Below are 19,087 nucleotides of genomic sequence, written 5' to 3' on the forward strand. Positions count from 1 at the left end.
TATATTATACTGTCATTACAATTAGCAACCTCTGATAATAGTTTATTAATTTAAATGTTGGTGTTAATTGAAAAAAAAATTATAATAATATATTTTTTAAATAACTACTGTAAAACTGCTGCATTATTGCCAAAGGAACCTCTTTTAACCTCCACAAGCTTCTGCCAAATGCATAAATGTAAATTGTGTATTCAGTCATTATCTTGGTCGTAATCCTAAATTTAGGAAAGCATACCTTCCAACGTAGGCTTCTTCCACTCAGGTATGTGATATCCACCCGTAGCTTGCTGATGTCTCGAGATCGAGACCGCTGACTTGGGAATTCGGTATTGCGGTCTATATCTACAGTGATGCCACTTGCCGTCTCAACCTTGTTGCTGGTGATGTAGCCGTGATTCTCGGCGTAATAACACTGAGGATTACTTAATGGCTACAAAAGGGAATAAAAGCAATTACGTTACAGCAAATGTTACAGCAAAATATTCACTTTCTGTATACAGAGTACAGACTATTTGAAAATGACAGGGCTGAATACTGAATATCGTCTCTCTGACCTCCCAGATGCAGCCGCGGGCTTCGCATTTGGCCTGATTTTCATCCCCTTCAGGGTAGCAATCAATATTTACAGAGATTTTGGACTCCCAGTTGACTGTGTAGTCCTTCCCCAGATCCAGCTCCAGATTTTCCAGATGTAGCACCTAGAAGACCAAAAACAGCCAATGATTTACCTAACAGTAGACCTAACAGATTTTCTTTACCTAACAGCATTATGGCTCTTGTGATTGGTGGACAGACATGAGCTGTTCAGAACGCCTCCTTGATTACATAAAAGAGGAAATCGTGATGTCAGAACATTTTGATTTGATTCTCAGTTTCATGACCCCTTTAATATGGAAGGCAGTAGGGGGCCAAAATACTTTAAATGGAATGCGTGAGATTTGACTGTGTCAACACACACTGTTTGTCAATTTTAAACATGTTTCATTTGCGTAGACACACACAAACACTGGCCGTTTTAGGGTGTCAGTGTTCGCTGTGTTTATTAGTACATTTATAGATGCACAGTTTTACCATGTTAAGACAACGGATTTGAATGTGTCTCTCAATGCATGCACATTCTGGCCATGTTTGAAATCAAATTTACCTTTAGATTTACTCACATATTAATCCTTTCTTTAGTTTATTGCGGGATTGCTTATATCTACTGTGTTAGAATAAATAAAATAATGCTACAATGTAGGGATGCACCGATACCAATACTGGTATCAGTATCGGGCCCGATACTACGCTCCTGCACTCGTACTCGTACTCATAAAAATTCTACGATACTAAAAGCCGATACCACAATGTGTCAAAAGCAAGTAAAACAATGCACAAGTCACAAAAGTTACTTTGACCGTAAGGAGAGAGAGAGAGCGGGAGAGAGAAAGAGAGTACACTTCTGTTGCATGATCTTGATTGCTGTTCGCTCACTTAGGCACACGCATCATTTGGATTAAAACTAAACCGTAAATATAAAACATGCAAAAAAATTATAAGGGCATTCACTATAAGCAACATTTATTTTAAACGTGAAAATAGCAGCCTGTCTGAAATACGCTAGGCTATACGTGTCTCTCGTATTCCACACAAATTCAAATGTGTGTGTGCGTTGCGCATGTTTTGCTTGCATGAGTGTTTTGCAATTTATGAGTCGTTTTGGAATATGTCATATTTCAGAAAATATGTTCATCGCTGTTACAAGATTTACTGTATGTATAACGAGTGATTCACTGCATTATTACAGGAAAAAAATCTTGTGATTACAGTATTGAGCCGCTTCAATGGAGCAGCTCTAATGCGCCAATAAATTAAAGATGAAATACCATAGAGCAATAACATGAACAGTGAAAATAGCAAAAGCTTGTACAATACATTTTAACAGGTATAATTAAGTGTGAAAATAACTGAAATAAATCTGTTTACTAAATTAAGCCAGCTAACATTTTTTTTTTTTTTGGTATCTGTACCCAATATTTTTAAAAATGACAAATGCTATGAAAATACAGGTATCGGTATCGGTATCGACGAGTACAAAAAAATTAAAGTATCGGTATCAGACTAGTACTGGAAAAAGTGGTATCGGTGCATCCATACTACAATGTAAATTAAGGCTTTTCTACCTCAGAAGGAATGTTAAACAACTAAAAAGGACATGACAAATAATGACAATAGACTGACATCACAAACAGCATACTGATGCATTATCCCCATGAACAAATAATATATCTGATGTTTGCATGCGTGCATACCAGTGTATTACGGCATCCTTCATGAATAAACATGACGTCAGAGTTTTGTATAAGTATGCAGAAATGCAGAAATTTCATTGGCTGCTGTGCGTTGTCACATTTATGCAGACAAACCGTGCGTGTTGACACAGTCAAATTTAATGCGTTCCGTTTAAAGACTTTTGGTCGCTATAGCCTTCCATACTTTAATATCACACAAAAGACAGCAGTATAGTCACATCAGAATCCTAGTCAGTGCCTATGACATGTAATAAATTATGGACAAATTTCAATAAACACGGTCAAATTTCACATGTTCCATTTAAATACTTTTGGCCTCTTTATCATTCCATATCACACAAAAGACAGCAGGTGTATTCACGTCAGAATCCTAGCCAGCGCCGATGATGCCTCTAGTTAAAGGACGTGGATGACAAAAATGACAAACACTGTTGCGTTTGCATTAGTTGGCGGACGTGCCATAAATTACAGCAGCTGACATTAATGTGTCAAGCGTAGTTTAAGACCAAAGTCCGCACGTCCTCATGTTGTCATTCCAAGACCTTGAGCTCTGGGAGAAAGTGATGTCCTTCATCATAGGCTAATGCATGTGTGCTTTTGAGAGCCCTGACAAATTCAATCTCTGGTCCGTGAGCATCCCTGGACACTCACTTGGAATGACAGGGCCTCTGCTGGTACCCTAGGGAATCCTGCTCCGTATTAAACAGAAGTCAGGCTCCATTTTGTGGACATGGTTTGTCGGACTGGCTCACAGTCCTAATTACGTTACGTCGGCTGTGATTTTTTTTTCATTTTTCACTTCGTTTAGAGATGTTCTCCGAATATCAAATTAGTTAATACATTTCTGAGACTTCTGTAAAGCCCTTTGAAGGACTGCTTTTTTCAGATGTTTTTTTGTTGAGAAAACCTTGGCTTTAATGGAAATATTAGATTGAGGTTTCTGTCCATTTATTTGGCTGTTGGCTTTCATTTTTAACTTCAGTTGCAGTGCATCATGTATGTTTGCATACTTCTGTATTATTTAGTACTGTAATGCAAAAAAAATGTAATTACAGTGTGAAATTGTAATAAATATTATTACAATGCAAAAAACAATACAAATGTTACTGTCGTTACAAAAGTCCAAAACTTTAAGCATGCAAATGCAAATGTAAGCATAGTTCATGGTGTTTTTTGTTACACTATATTTAAATTATTTTTAATGAAAAAAATAAAAAAAATCTGAGAAAGGTGGTTTTCATTACTTCCTTATAGCAAACAAACAAATAAACAAATACATAAATTAATTAATTAAGTAACAAAAATTACATAATGTCCGCAAAATATAATTTTAATTAAATATTTACATTTTTTTAATATATATTTTTTTCTTTTAATGTTTGAGGTGAACTGACTGTCACAGTGACTTTTGACTATTGCTATAAATGGCTTTAAACCAAAGTTATTGTAGTTACTCAAACTAAACCTAAAACCATAAAAAATCATTACTTAAAATAAAATAAATAAAATATTTAAAAAACTATTTTACTTCAGCTAGTTTCCAAGGCAACATTTCTGATTTTCATTTAGTTTTCTAAAATAACTAAAGTTGAAATAAAACCTAAATCTATATAGACATTTAAAAACAACAAAAACTAATAAAAAAGAAAAAAGAAAAAAAATGAATTACTAAAACTTTAAATAAAATGAACACAACAGCAGAAACTATAAAAAATTAAATCTTATTCAAAATATTAAGAAAAACTATGATTACCTGCGTGGAAGAATCGTGATTAATCTGGGACACATTCAGAGTGATAACAGTGTTGCCATCCGACACGCGCACGAGAGCGGGCGCGGTGTTCACTCCCATCACTGTGATCTTCTCAAACTTCAAGTTGTTTGGATCCGTGTATTCATTGTGGGCAACTTGCATTGACAAAACATCCTGATCCAGCCAAAAAAAAAAAACAAACAAAAGATATTACTACAGATTTTTGTAATAGATGCCATTTAAAAATGACTTAAACGTGCTTTGGACATACAATGTAATGCAATCTAAAAAAACAAACAGACAGAAAATGTGATATTAGGATGACGTACATTAGCCACAGAAAACTGGTAATGAATGTAAACACCGGATGAAACGGTATCTAAGAAACAGACAGAAGGAAAAGTTATGAGAGACAAATCAACTTCAATGTGAGTAACACAAGTATTATTTGTTTTTCCAAGAAACATCATTTAGCTTCAAAAAGATAACAAGAAGTATGAACCTGTGACCAATTTGAAAGAGTTTCAAGCCAGTGTTGCTTACATTCGTTGCTCAAATTCATGTATTTTTATGCCTTGCAAACTCAAACATTTATTTTTTATTATTGTTAATTTATTGAACATTTTGATGTTGCAAAATCTGCTAATTTAAAATTACAAGTCTTGGATGCATCCAAGCAAAATGTGTGTTAACTCTATGAATTAATATCTGTCATAAGGTTAAATCACAGCTGTCCTTGCAAATTAAAAATCTTATATAAATGTATTTTTTTATTTATTATTATTATTTAGTAAATTTACTTTTAATGAAACATAAATACATTTTGTTCTGATTAAAAAAATAGCCAAAAAAGAGATAGAAAAAAAAAAGAAATATAAGTAGAAATCTGAACTTCTGACTCAACCTGGCTTTCAGGAAAAAAGAAACAAAAAAACATTCTTGTTATTGAGCCATGTATGAGGTAGATTTTTTGTTTCTGACAGTGAATTGTAGGAGAAAAAACAACAACTTTTAATTCATATCTAGCTCCTCCAAAATACCTCGAGAGTCTCCGTCATCCCAAAATAGCTCGCCTGACGCAGCCTTGTTGTCATCAAGTGCGATGATCAGTCCCATGGGATGAAGCCGGCTGAGGGAACACACAAATTTCATCACACAAATGTACAACTTTTTACCAGAAACTGAAGAGCAGGTAGAAAACGGATCCTTTGAAGTTCAGATGGGATTCTTGTTTGTGAATAAGATGTCACAGACACCGTACAGCAGAGCCGGATGAATTTTAAATAGCTTGTACTTCACCTTGTATTTGTGATGCATTCGTCTATCACCCCCTACTTTGAATGCTAAAGCACCCCAAAAGATACTTTAAGGGATACAGTGCATTTCCATTTCTACTGCTGAAGGTGTAATATAGTCAGTGGGAAATAAAGCATTATAAAATAAATAGCTATTGAACACAGAGAGAAATTCAAACAATTTTCCTAACATTAAATAGAAACTCAGGCCTCATGCAGATGAACAGGAATGAGATGAATGAAAACACAGAACTACCTCTGAGAGGAATAATAAACAAAAGATAAATGTTCGAAACACTGACGCAGGTTTCAAACATTTCAATATTTTTCCGTTCTCGGTATTATAAACTCACTTTGCAATATTAACCACTTTATAGTGATGCTGTGAAACAAGTACTGAATGATTGTCATATTCATATACTATGGTAATTCAAAGAATACCACGGCACTAGTTCCAAGTATGGGTCACCATACTTGGCCACATGTCACATCACGTATTTGTTTAAAACACTATAATACAATCTATAAAAAGCAGCAGATACGTTTTTATTTGACATTAAGATGTGTTTAATGTAAGTGGGCGGGGCTACAGGACTCCCTGACAGTGGATTGGCTGTATTTTCATAGACAGAGTTTAGTGACAGTGCAATAATTTAAAATAAGCTTTTTAGTCATTTAAGGCTGTATGTATTTTCAGGTACGCTTTCTGAGTTTCCCATCATTACCTGTATGTAGTTGTGACGTTTGGTCTTTGTACAGGTAGAATGCCTCCGCCTCTCAGGTGTAAACCAATTTTATCAGCTGGCAGGTGCATGTTAATTGTTGCTTTGCGATCTGTAATCTTTACCCCCTATAAATCAAAACAAAAATCACAATGTAAATATATCCTTTATGTATTGAATTGTATTATGGGAGGGGACAAAAATGAAAAAAAAAAAATTAAATAGGCTAATATTGTTCCATACTGAAAATAAAAAATATGTTCCATTTGTTGTTCTTGACAACATGAATTGCATTAAACATTACGTTACATCAAGGTTTTCCAAACTGGGGTTTCATAAACATTTTATAATAAAAAAAATAACAACATCAAAATAAAACACTAAAAATATATTAAAATATATTGTATTTGTTTGTGCGTCATGTGACTATCTCTTTAATAATTTTTGTATTGATTCAAATATAAATATAATATAAAATATATATTATACTCTATATAGTATCGATTCAAAAATATGCATAATCAACAGCTTACTAGATTTAGGAACAGAGTCATAGTTTCTGCCAAACTATACAATTACTACAACAAAATGCTGATAACTTGGTATTCACCAACATTTTTATAAAATAATACAATTCCATAAAGTGACAAGGATTTTCTGAAAGCTTCTTACACTGTTTGACAGAGATCCCATATTGATGATTGATTTTACAGTAATAACAATAAGTAGTCTCTATAATATTTCAGCAGAAACTGAGCTTAAGATAGACTTACTTTCAGCATGCTTTTCACCTCACACTGCCTGCATTACCCGTCTCTAGCTCGAGACCCCTCACCCCTCTCTCTTACTGTGTGACTAGGTCAATGCCAAGACGACGAGACAGACACTGAGTCTCCGCTCTATCCATAAGTTATTTCAGATCCAATCAGGTTCTCCATGTTGCTCCTCTCCATCAAACTCCAGGGTCACTCAAGACCTGCTTTGCCAATCACAGCTTCTGTAATCGACCCGTTTTGAGACGTGCAACACACAGATGCAAAGGACCGATCCTATCAGTGATCTGATCAGTGCTAGTTAATCTGGCTCTTAGAGCACTAACCAGACTCTAGAGAGGCTTAAACGAAAACCTCTGCCTCTGACTCACCAGAGCAACAACAAGTCGGTGGTTTCAAGCAGATTTGAAAGGAATAGTTCACCCCAAAATTAACATTCTGCCATTATTTACAGATGCAAGAGAGGATGGTCTTACCGTCTCAAAGTTATACCAGATGGCATCCGGAATATAGGCCTCCACCAATTCAACACCCTAAAACAATAAAAAACAGGAAAATCAGCTGAACATTATGACAGACATTATTTTGATGGTTTAATAATGAGCATTATTCATTAAACTACTGGGCAGAACATCAAGGGTGGTGATTTTTCGGAGAGGTATGGTCCTCCTGTCATGGTTTTTCAAGCTTCAGAAAAAGAAAATATGAGCGGGATATCGGAGAATAAGAAGCTGACAGAAAGCGAAGCAGCAAACAAACCAAAAGAAAAGATTATTCATCCCTGTGCCTGAGGGAAAACCCACTGTACACTTCAGATGGTGGCACTCGAATGTGATATTCATATCAAGCTGAAAGCACTGTGCACCGAAGACCCAGCCATGAGTGACTTTAAGATAGCAATAGTGTGTGTGTGTGTGTGTTTAAAAAAAACAAAACAAGGGATAGTTATGACTCTAAAATCTGACTGACTGAGCCAAGTTTGAAGCCACTGTAAATATAAACATATAGCAAATATAAACAGCCAATGGCTAATAAATATATTACTTAGTGAAAGGTACATGGGATGTTTCTTTTGTTCCATTTTAACTTAATCCTAGGGGTAACTATTAAAAACAATTAAAATAAAATAAAAGTAAGAACATAAATAAATACATACATACTGTACATACATACAAACATACATACTCTACTGTTCAAATGTTTAAGGTTGATTTTGATGTTTTTGAAAGAAGTCACTTATGCTCAAAAGTACATTAAAACAGTAATATTGTGAAATATTATTAGAATTTTAAATAACTCTTTTCTATTTTAATATATTTTTAAATGTAATTTATTCCTGTGATCAAAGCTGAATTTTCAGCATCATTACTCCAATCTTCAGTGTCACATGATCCTTCAGAAGTCATTCAAATATGCTGATTTGCTGCTCAAGAAACATTTATTATTAATGTTGAAAAAAGTTTTGCTGCTTAATATTTTTGTGGAAACCGTGATATATTTTTCTCAGGATTTTTTGATGAATAGAAAGTAAAAAAGAACAGCATTTGGAAGTGTTAATATGAAACTACAGATGATCAAATCAATGGATTTATAGATAAAATAGACATGTCCATTATGACTGTCTTAGTAGTTGCTCACCTTGTTCTGTTCACTATTATAGAAGAAGTTGGACCAGTTAGGGTCTGTCTGCATGAAGCGGAACTCAAACAACTCTCTCAAACACAACTGCAGGATGTTGAAAGAGATCTACAGAATAAATGTGAGTGAGAATTATTTCTCAAATTCATTTTCACAATAAAATAACACAAGATATCCAAATATCTCCAAATCTGAAGAAATATTACTGGTGGTTATTTACGCAAAGTTGACTAAAAAAGATATATGCAAACAGTCTATCCTCGATTTAAAATTTCAGTGTAAAGTTACAAAACAAAAACAAAAAAAAAACTTCGGTATGAGTCTTTCGGTTCAGTATGCATGTGTATCGAACAAATTGTTACATTTTTTACATTTTATAATGTTACAAATGTTTTCTATTTCAAATATATGCTGTTCTTTTGAATGTTCTATTCATCAAAGAATCTTGAAAAAAAAAACGCACAACTGTTTTTAACACAAAATATTTACAAGGGATAGTTATGACTCTAAAATCTGACTGACTGAGCCAAGTTTGAAGCCACTGTAAATATAAACATATAGCAAATATAAACAGCCAATGGCTAATAAATATATTACTTAGTGAAAGGTACATGGGATGTTTCTTTTGTTCCGTTTTAACTTAATCCTAGGGGTAACTATTAAAAACAATTAAAATAAAATAAAAGTAAGAACATAAATAAATACATACATACTGTACATACATACAAACATACATACTCTACTGTTCAAATGTTTAAGGTTGATTTTGATGTTTTTGAAAGAAGTCACTTATGCTCAAAAGTACATTAAAACAGTAATATTGTGAAATATTATTAGAATTTTAAATAACTCTTTTCTATTTTAATATATTTTTAAATGTAATTTATTCCTGTGATCAAAGCTGAATTTTCAGCATCATTACTCCAATCTTCAGTGTCACATGATCCTTCAGAAGTCATTCAAATATGCTGGTTTGCTGCTTTGTTTGTATATATATATATATTTATATATATATATATATAAATATTATATAAATTGTAACATAATAAAAACCTTTACTGTCACTTTTGATTAATTGAATGCATCCTATTATTATTATTATTATTATTATTATTAAATCGTGCTGAACCCACAATTTTTCATGGTAGTGTATAGAAAAATGCAAATATAATCTTATAATTTTAGAATTAGTAAAACTTGTCTGATCTTCTTAAGCATATATATCTTGTGTTGTCATTCTCAAAGCCATAGACCTGCGATTTAACTATCAGTCATTCTTTGGGCCCGGCGATATAGACAACAAGATAACTTTTTTTTTTTTTTACAGTTTTTTTGGAGTTGAAAGCAGTCCTGACCTCCACACAGTGGTGGCTCCTCCCTTTTTGATGCGCACCAACATACCTGACTCTTTAATTGAGAGTGTGAAGATGAAGCAGAACATTTGAGCACTTAAAAAAGATGGCTAATATGATAAAAAAATCTGAACGTGGGAATAGATTTCCCTAGTCAAAACCCTTGTTGAGAAGATCAAAGTTCAACTGATTTGCAAGTTAGATGTTGGGTGTCATTAATTTAATGCTTGCAAGATGAAAAACAACAGCAGTTTTTCTTCCCTGCAACTTGTTATAGCACCTTACACTTTTTTTCGTACCACATGGTCCAGAAATTATCATAATCTTTCATGCAGCTGATGCATATGGATTTTGCAGCTGATTGAAGTGTTTACATCACATACGGTCTCTAAAGATTTGAATAACCCCAACACAGGCGTCTCTTGACGTATGTGCATCAAACTTTCTCAAAACGGGCCTTTTGCCGTGTTCTCGTGGGAAGCTCTTTGAACTTGAAGAGTCTGAATCAGTCATATTCTTGATAAAATGCATGAAGCCACATTAGACTGTTCAAACAATTCATCACCCATTTTCACATGGCCGCGATCTATATTCAGTTCTAATTTCTTCATAATGAGGTCGACGATCTCATTAGAAAGAGAGAAAAGGCGATGGAAATGAAAAGAGTGGGAAAGAGTCTCATCTTCCTCACATTTGTCCCAGAGGAGGTTGTCCACATGGGCCCACAGGAAGTCATACAACAGTGTGTGTGTGTGTGTGTGTGTGTGTGTGTGTGTGTGTGTGTGTGTGTGTACTCACAGGATCCAGCACAGGTGTGATGAGAAGATGTGCTCCCCACATGAACTGTTTGTGCACTGCCCAGGTTTCAATGTCGGAATAGAACCTACAGAGCAGGAAGCAAATCTTATAAAGCAGTTCCTGAATGGTTAATACAGCATTCTAAACATTCCAAAACAAACAAAAAAAAAACAAAACAAAAAACATGTCAAAACAAAATATGTCAATACAAGACAAAACATGCCAAGAAAGACAATACCAAATGTTATGCCAAAACAAAACAAAATGAAACAAAACATACCAAAATAAAATAAAACAAAACAAAAGTCTGTAAAAATATTTGATTAGATTGTTAATCTAATTGAAAATAGGAAATGCAGTAGTACAATTTACAAGTTAGAAAAATTCAAACATTCAAATGTTTTTGAAAGAAGTATCTTATATTTTTTTAATGAGTAAAACTGAATTTTCAGCAGCCATTAATTCAGTCTGCAGTGTCTCATGGTGCTTCAGAAATTATGTAATCATTCTAAGATACTGATTTGCTGGTCAATAAACATTTATTATTATTATTATTAATGTTGAAATCAGTTGTTCTGCTTCATACTTTTGTGGAAAACATAACATTTTCTTTAGGATTCTTTGATGAACAGCTATTATTTGAATCAGAAATTGTCTGTAACATTATAAATATCTTTACTGTCACTTTTGATCAATTTAATGTATCCTTGCCAAATAAGAGGATTATTTCTTGAAAAAAAAAAATTGAATGGTAGTGCACTTACTTAATATAATTAAGATGAATTAAACTAAGTATATATATATATATATATATATATATAGTGTTATGTTCTACACACACCTCTGAGAGAACTCATATAGAAATAATTGAAGTTCATAAACAGAACCAACAACAAACACTTGCTGTTTTTTGAGGCTAAAACTGTTGCACTGCATGTGCTTCTGAACTCACTCGTGCATTACGGGACGCACTACGGTCTCTCCGTTAACATGGGCCTTGTAGAACAGAGTGTAGAGGTACGGCAAGAGGGTGTATCTGATGTTCAGGTAATGCCTGGAGGTGGTCACCACGAGAGAGTCAATGCCGTATGCTACAGGGTCCTGGTCCTGTAAGAAAGTCAGGGAGAGTAAGCTGATGATCAAAGAGAGAAATGGATTTTACTGTGTGGATACTCATAATATGTTCATCATGGCGGAGAGCCATCGGTCGTGGAGACAGCCGTGGAATGATTACTCTCCGACTAAAAGGTCAAATCTTATTCATTTAATTTCACCAAGAATATAATTTTCCATTCATCCTCATTTGCCCTCTCAAACTCTCTCTCCGGAGGTCTGATTGCTTCTCTCACGCCAATCTCACAATAATGATTAGAGAAATAAATCTTCTACAAATAGCATTTAAAGAGAGAGGACACGTTTATAATTCAGAGCCTTGCCGTTGGGCTAGAAACACGTAGCACAGATGTTTGAAGAGGATGATGCTTCGTACACTTTGAGACTGAATGTTTATGAGTATTTAAATGGCAATACGTACTGCATAACCTTGCGCGTTGTGGTTACGGCTGAAGGGGTAGAATGCACCCACTTGCATCCAACGTGTGCAAAGCTCCTCCGTCGAGTTGTCAAAGAACCCACAGATGTCCGCACCGATCTACAGAATAACATCATGAGATTCAGTATCTCTCCAGAGGAGGGAAAAAAATTGCTCTTTATTATCTCAACCATTTCCCCAAAAAAGCAAGGCAATTAAATGGAGATTAAGCAGAGACTCCAGTATTTTATATATGAAAAAGACACTTGTAGTCTGACAAGCGTCTCCCTGGAGTATCAGAAGAGATCAAAAATGTCTCAGATTGTGTTCATATTTACCAAAATACCAAAGTCTGTATTCTGCAATTAAAAGCATTAAAATGTCTATATTCTAAAGTTTTAATAAAATGTTTTATTGGTAATATTTTATAGCTTTATACTTTTACGAATTATACTAGTGACTCATTTGAATACCTCACGGAATTTTCTGAGAAGCAAAGTTTATACTTGAATGAGCCAAATATGAGAATCTCCTGATATTTAAAATACTCCAAAGTCTGCAGTCAAAAGTGAGAAATCTCAGTAAGAACAAATATTTCTCATCAAGGCAAACTGAGTTTCAATCCACATTTATTTTATTTGTTTTTGCTTTATCTTCTTACTGTATTTGTGTCTAGGTTTAGTTCCCATTTGAAATTTTCTGAGAAAAATCTTAATAACAGTTGATAATTAAATAAAAATGCAATATAAGGGAGAACTAGATCAACCTCTGGGCAATATGCACCAGTTATGTACTGTTATAATAATAATAATAAAACATTTCAATTATAAAAAATTATAAAATATTATAATAAAAATAACAGGATTTACCCCAAAATACAAATCACAATAAGCTTGGTTATCAGGTAATATTGTGCAGCAATAAAAGTTTACATCGTCCGTCCCATGATAAATTCATTGGATCTGACTGTTGAGTCGGCCAGTCAATGTTAACTCAATTCAACCTGAACACGGAGTCCGAATGCCCATTCAATTTCTCATTGCATTTCATGGAAACTCAATCAAAACCAAAAGCTTTCTCCAAACGCTTTCCATGTCTCTCAGTGGGGCTGTTGTGTTACAAAGACAGACTGGTGTCTACCATCAATTACCCATGTTGGAAAAGATGTTTCGTCTGGAGTCAAACCACTTACGTAAGGGATTCCGAAGAGGTTAAACTCCAGCATGCCGGGTATCGCCCACTTAATGTCATTCCAGTTGGCGCCGTTGTCACCCAACCAGTGCCCAGAGTACTTGCCCACCCCGGGGAAGGAGGAGCGGGTAAAGACCATGGAACGGCTTGTCCCAAACACTGCTTTTGACGCCCTGGAAACAAAAACACAATATTAGATGCATAGGGAGTGTTGGCACCACAATAAAACAATGGTATTAAAAAGACACAACGCCGTTGGGTGGCCTAGGAAAGCACAGAGATGACAAACACACATGTGGGAGTTAAGCTGAATGAGAGAGGGGGAGTAGAGGAACGAGAGTGGAACAAATCAATGATGTAGAAATTACAAGATGAGTAAAACAGATTTCCTGCTGGAAATAAAAGGAGGGAAAAAAAGGAACAATCATGATACAACTTAACTCTCTTCACCCCCCTTTGAGGAGAACATCCTGCCATATGACAATACTGGCCATACGTTAGTCACGGGTTAGTTAGGCCATACTGCTGTGACTGACTCACACCTGTCGTGTACTGTCCCACATTCAGCAAACACATCTATCAATCTATCTATCTATCTATCTATCTATCTATCTATCTCTATTTACTCATAAATAAATGTGAATCATATTTCTAAAGGCAGTGCTTCAGAGGAAAAATATGCATCCTGGTGTACAATACAAAAAAAAAAACTCAAAGATGTAGTGTGACCTAGATCTTTAATTGGTTTATTAAAAACAATCTATGCAGTATTAACCATGTTTTTTTGCAACGTAAATAAACCAGGTGCTTGCAAAACACTTACTTGTCAGTAGCCAGAACCATAGAGTACCCATAGAGACTGTGGACATCATAGTGGTCCCCCCATTTGTGTTTAGCATCCATGCATAAGGTCTTACTGTACATCAGGTCATCAAGGATACCTGTAGAGTCGAATGGAAATGAAGAAGATGGATGTATACAGATGAAATGCATCAGCTATGAATTAGTCTAGCTGTAGATGCATTCGAGACTCACATGGGGTGAATGGAGGGTAGTTGAGTTTGTTATCAGCGCAGCCCTTGATGCCTCCCTTGATGAAATTGGCCACCTCATTCATGTCCTTAGAAATAAAACAGAAATTAGTTCAGCACTCCCTAATTCATCTCCCTAATAATTGTCTCAAGATTAAAGCAAAACCCTTTAGGGAGGCTTTAAAGTTAACATGAAATGGCATTTGCAACCATTTTACTTTTTATAATGTGACGCATTTCTGAATCAGAATATTCAGCAAAACAAATTGTAGGGCAGGACTTGATTTTATCAATCAGGAATTGATTGGATGGTGTAAAATGAGTTTCTTCTTTGACACAGTCGCCGCTTGATTGTAATATTTGAAACATACATATTCTGTAAAGCAGCTTTGAAACAATATGTACTGTGAAAGCGCTATACAAATGAATTGAATCAAAATTAATAGGAGATTGATGAATTACTACTGTAAGCAAGGTCGATTTTGATTTCATGTTGACTTAAAAGCTTTTGCGGTTTATATTGTATTTTAGATCAGATGTTTATAGAGCTTTGCTGTGTTTGAATATCATGATTAATACATATTGATGCAGTGACATATATAGTATTGATTTTGGAGACTCTGTAGGAAGTTGGAGATCGGTGAATATTTTTCATGACCTTTCGTGACCTTTTCACCAAGTCATAAAACGATTAGGTTCAATATTTGCTCACGGGTAATGATCTCTGCGGATTACTTACAATCCAGAGAGCATCATGCTTGACTTCCTTGTGGAAACGCGAAATTTCATCAACCCACCAATCAATGCAAGCCTGGTTAGTGTAGTCAGGAAACACGGTTTCCCCTGGCCAGACCTGTGACACAACGGAATGAATGAAAAATAATATAAAAATGTAATATAATATATAAAATAAAAAAATAATAAAAAAGTGAAAAATCAATAAATAAATATAATCTATCCATCCATCCATCCATCCATCCATCCATCCATCCATCATCCATCCATCCATCCCATCCATCCATCCATCCATCCATCCATCCATCCATCCATCCATCCATCCATCCATCCATCCATCCATCCATCCATCCATCCATCCATCCATCCATCCATCCATCCATCCATCCATCCATCCATCCATCCATCCATCCATCCATCCATCCATCCATCCATCCATCCATCCATCCATCTATCTATCCATCTATCTATCTATCTATCTATCTATCTATCTATCTATCTATCTATCTATCTATCTATCTATCTATTTCAAATATTTGTTATTTCCTTTGGTTATTTTGGTAAAATGCCCTTGTTTTAAGAAATTCGCCCACTAACAACCCATTTGGTCACAGATGACATTTAGCACTGCAAAAAAGAAAAGAAAAAAGAAAAAAACGGTCTTTCTACATGTTTCCTTGTATGTCTTTTAGTTTTTAAGCCACTGGCATTTCCATTCCCTCTTGAGTTCTTTTCTGTTTTTCATCTCTCATGGCTCTGAGCTGCATGAAAGCATGATATTAAACTCTAATGCAAAATCAATGCAAACACTGACCTGAAATAAAACCATAAAAAAAGCAATTAGCATTTGCCTGTGCCTAATCGGCTAAATAATCACAAGTGATATTATTGCCATGTGATATGTGTCTTTTGCCCTGAGGGGTGACTGATACAGTATATGATCTAACTCAAGGTTACAGTTGGTAAATTAATGGTCTCTCTCATGGCAAGTCACATGGCAACTCATGATGTTCTTCATTCAATCATTCACGTATTCGACGTCTCTTAACTTATTCTCCTTCATTCCAAATATTCTATTCTATTCTATTCTATTCTATTCTATTCTATTCTAACATATGTTTACACGGCACAAGATTCATTTCTAAAATAAATGTGTAAATATAACTTAATTGTCTCCCAAAGTAGAATTGGGTAATTAATATAATTTAATGGGTAAAAAGGTGGATGGGAATAGTAAGAAATGTAATGAGTCTGGCTCTGATTCTAATTCAACTTAATGACTCCAGTCTTTCAGTTATTTTGAGTAAGTAGCTCCAATTCTCCATCTCTAAATAACTATTTATACTTTATATATTAAGTAGTACCCATTCTCTATTAGGCTGCATTTATTAAATCAAAAATACAGTAAAAATCGTAAAATTGTGAAATATTATTACAAATTAAAATAACAGTTTTCTATTCAAATATATTTTAAAATCGTATTTATTCCTGTGATGCAAAGCTACATTTTTAGACTAATCATTCCAGACGTTTTCAGTTGTTGTTTTTTTTAGTGAAAAATTTATCAAAAATAAATTAGTCATCTGTTCCCAGATCAAGCCCTTTTCACTCTGTTTATTTCAACCAGCAAGGACAATGTATTGCAATACAGTATGTTATCTGTTTACATCAGTGTAAAAATTCAGATGTCCAACAAAAATGACTAAAACCAAATGCATGTAAATCATTTAGTTCAGTCATTTTTATGAAAAGTAACCAGTTCTCAATTCCAAACCCTAGTAACAATTAACCAACATAATGCCCCGATCAGGAGAATCTTTGGAGGATCTTACCTCTCCCAGTAGAGGCGTTACCCCATCTGGTTCAGTGACCCAAACCTTAGCTGCATGTCCCCTCTCAAGTGAATCATAGGGTCCATTTATCCTTTGACCTGTGGATACGGCAGGATCCTACCAAGAAGAAAAAGTTTTGAGATGTTCAACTCCACAAAATCTAATTCGGCAAAGGGTCGAAATGTATGACTCAAAACTCGTCCAAAACTCCAAAACTAACTTGCCAACCTATAAAACTCTGGACCTCAGCATAAATAAAACTGCAATTTCAATGGCTCACCAGTATGACGATGTATTTCTGCCCTTTATCATGCATGTAGTCAGCAAACTGAGGCAGCTCCGCAAATTTATCCATATCATAGGTGAAGATTTTTTTGTTCTCCATGTAGTCAATATCAGTGTACTGGACATCCTGGAACACAAAATAATGACGGTTCAGCGTTGAGTCCTGGTAAAATCAAGATGAAATCAAAATGTTCTCTCATTGAATATCCTGCTTCACAACGTCTAATTATGGAAGTTACACTCTTAAAAATAAAGGTTCTTTATTACCTTTAACATTCCAAAAATGTTCTTTATGCTAAGAAAATAATGATTCTTTTAAGAACTATTTCCTGAAAGGTTCTTTGAGGAACCAAAAATGGTTCTTCTATGAGATTGCTATGAAAACCTGCTTTTGGCACATTCATTTTTAAGTGTAAACAGGTTGTTAATGTTCATATATTTCATTATGACATTGCAATCTCATCCTTTAGAATCAGCACCTTCAGTCTCTATGATGGCTGATGCCTCTTTTGTATGCTAACGTTGTAGATTCATTGTTGTCTGTTTTGATTTTTCTGGAAGGTTTGACTTCCATCAACCATCAGCAGATGGTGAGATTCTCCTGCCAGTAATTTTCTAATGCTAATCAGGCGGAGATGTAATATCCTGACATGCTAATGCCCTCTTTGTTCGAATTACATCAAACAATTGCTTCAGTCCATCTTTCGGCAATTAGAGTCCCAACATAAGGTGCTAAACGCTTCTAACTGCATGTATAGGTAAAATGCACATATGTGGAGTCATTATTCATGAATCGGTAGGCTTTGTTCCATGCTCTTGGCTGCAGCTTTGAAGGGTAGAATCAAGTTTTGTAGAACAAAGTGAGGACCCTCCTTCTGTTCCTGGCACTTACATACGGAAGGTCAGCCTGTCGATTTCTCTCCACGACTTTCTTCACCTCCTCCAGGCTGCCGTAGTCCCAGCGAGAGAGCTGGAAGCCCAGAGACCAGTATGGAGGGATGAAAGGTCTGCCAATCAGCTGGAGACACATAAAGCAGTGTTAAACACGCTGAACATCACAGGACTCCCTCAGGCTAATCTGGAAGCCTCATCTGGGGCTATATGATTTTACTTCAACCTTCGGCAAGAGCTAATTTCAATTAGCATTGATGAAGGTTTGGTTGGAAGTTCATCTCTAGTGATCCTGATCTCCCATGTCAGTGTCTATTTTGCAATAATGACTGGCTGACTGCTTATTACAACTACTTAACAATAAATAAATAAATACATACATGAAGTAGAGTTATTTTAGTATCACTGATCCATTATTTCCAGTTTTGTTAACATTTTGAATAAGTTTTTATTTCGTTTTCTGTTTAGTTTAGTTTTTGTTAACAATAATAACCTGAAATTGACAGCATAAATATAAGTATTTCATGATTAGAATTCATAATAGTTATAACTTATAATTTAAAATATTTGTCATTAATAACAAAATTTAGTGGTTTTTTTACTAAAACATTTGACCGGAGAATGCCTCAAATGACCAGAATCAGAATCAAGATCAAGCATTTCAGAAATGTTTTCAAACATTTTTTTCAATGTAAATTTAATAGAAAATAAACATATCACAAATGTTTATAATTTATAATATAGTTTGTTTGTTTATTTATTTTGTTAGTTAGTTAGTTAGTTATTTAGTTAGTTAGTGGTCAGTGTACATACACATTTGACTGCAGAATACTATGACTGACTAATAAGAATCAAATATTTCTGTATAATAAATACTAGTATTTAAAAAAAAAATTCCAGAAAAATATACCAATACATAACATTTGTGTGAGATATATATATATATATATATATATATATATATATATA

General features: G+C 34.6%; 1 protein-coding gene across 1 annotated transcript in view; it reads right to left on the minus strand.

Annotated features, from left to right (window-relative positions):
* The window catches only part of LOC107660689 (maltase-glucoamylase, intestinal-like), a 52,658-nt gene that overhangs the window by 24,454 nt on the left and 9,117 nt on the right, over positions 1 to 19,087 (minus strand). The window contains exons 10-26 of the mRNA XM_016450081.1: positions 18,120 to 18,245; positions 17,223 to 17,354; positions 16,943 to 17,059; positions 15,115 to 15,228; positions 14,380 to 14,464; positions 14,168 to 14,285; positions 13,346 to 13,517; positions 12,157 to 12,273; positions 11,575 to 11,729; positions 10,623 to 10,707; positions 7,311 to 7,367; positions 6,065 to 6,189; positions 5,085 to 5,173; positions 4,374 to 4,423; positions 4,045 to 4,218; positions 555 to 698; positions 236 to 430 (exon numbers count right to left, since the gene is read on the minus strand). Coding sequence (XP_016305567.1) covers positions 236 to 430; positions 555 to 698; positions 4,045 to 4,218; positions 4,374 to 4,423; positions 5,085 to 5,173; positions 6,065 to 6,189; positions 7,311 to 7,367; positions 10,623 to 10,707; positions 11,575 to 11,729; positions 12,157 to 12,273; positions 13,346 to 13,517; positions 14,168 to 14,285; positions 14,380 to 14,464; positions 15,115 to 15,228; positions 16,943 to 17,059; positions 17,223 to 17,354; positions 18,120 to 18,245 — 2,055 coding nt within the window. The remainder of the gene's footprint in view (positions 1 to 235; positions 431 to 554; positions 699 to 4,044; positions 4,219 to 4,373; positions 4,424 to 5,084; positions 5,174 to 6,064; positions 6,190 to 7,310; positions 7,368 to 10,622; positions 10,708 to 11,574; positions 11,730 to 12,156; positions 12,274 to 13,345; positions 13,518 to 14,167; positions 14,286 to 14,379; positions 14,465 to 15,114; positions 15,229 to 16,942; positions 17,060 to 17,222; positions 17,355 to 18,119; positions 18,246 to 19,087) is intronic.

Source organism: Sinocyclocheilus anshuiensis, unplaced genomic scaffold (assembly GCF_001515605.1).
Source record: "Sinocyclocheilus anshuiensis isolate Anshui unplaced genomic scaffold, SAMN03320099.WGS_v1.1 scaffold948, whole genome shotgun sequence".
NCBI lineage: Eukaryota > Metazoa > Chordata > Actinopteri > Cypriniformes > Cyprinidae > Sinocyclocheilus > Sinocyclocheilus anshuiensis.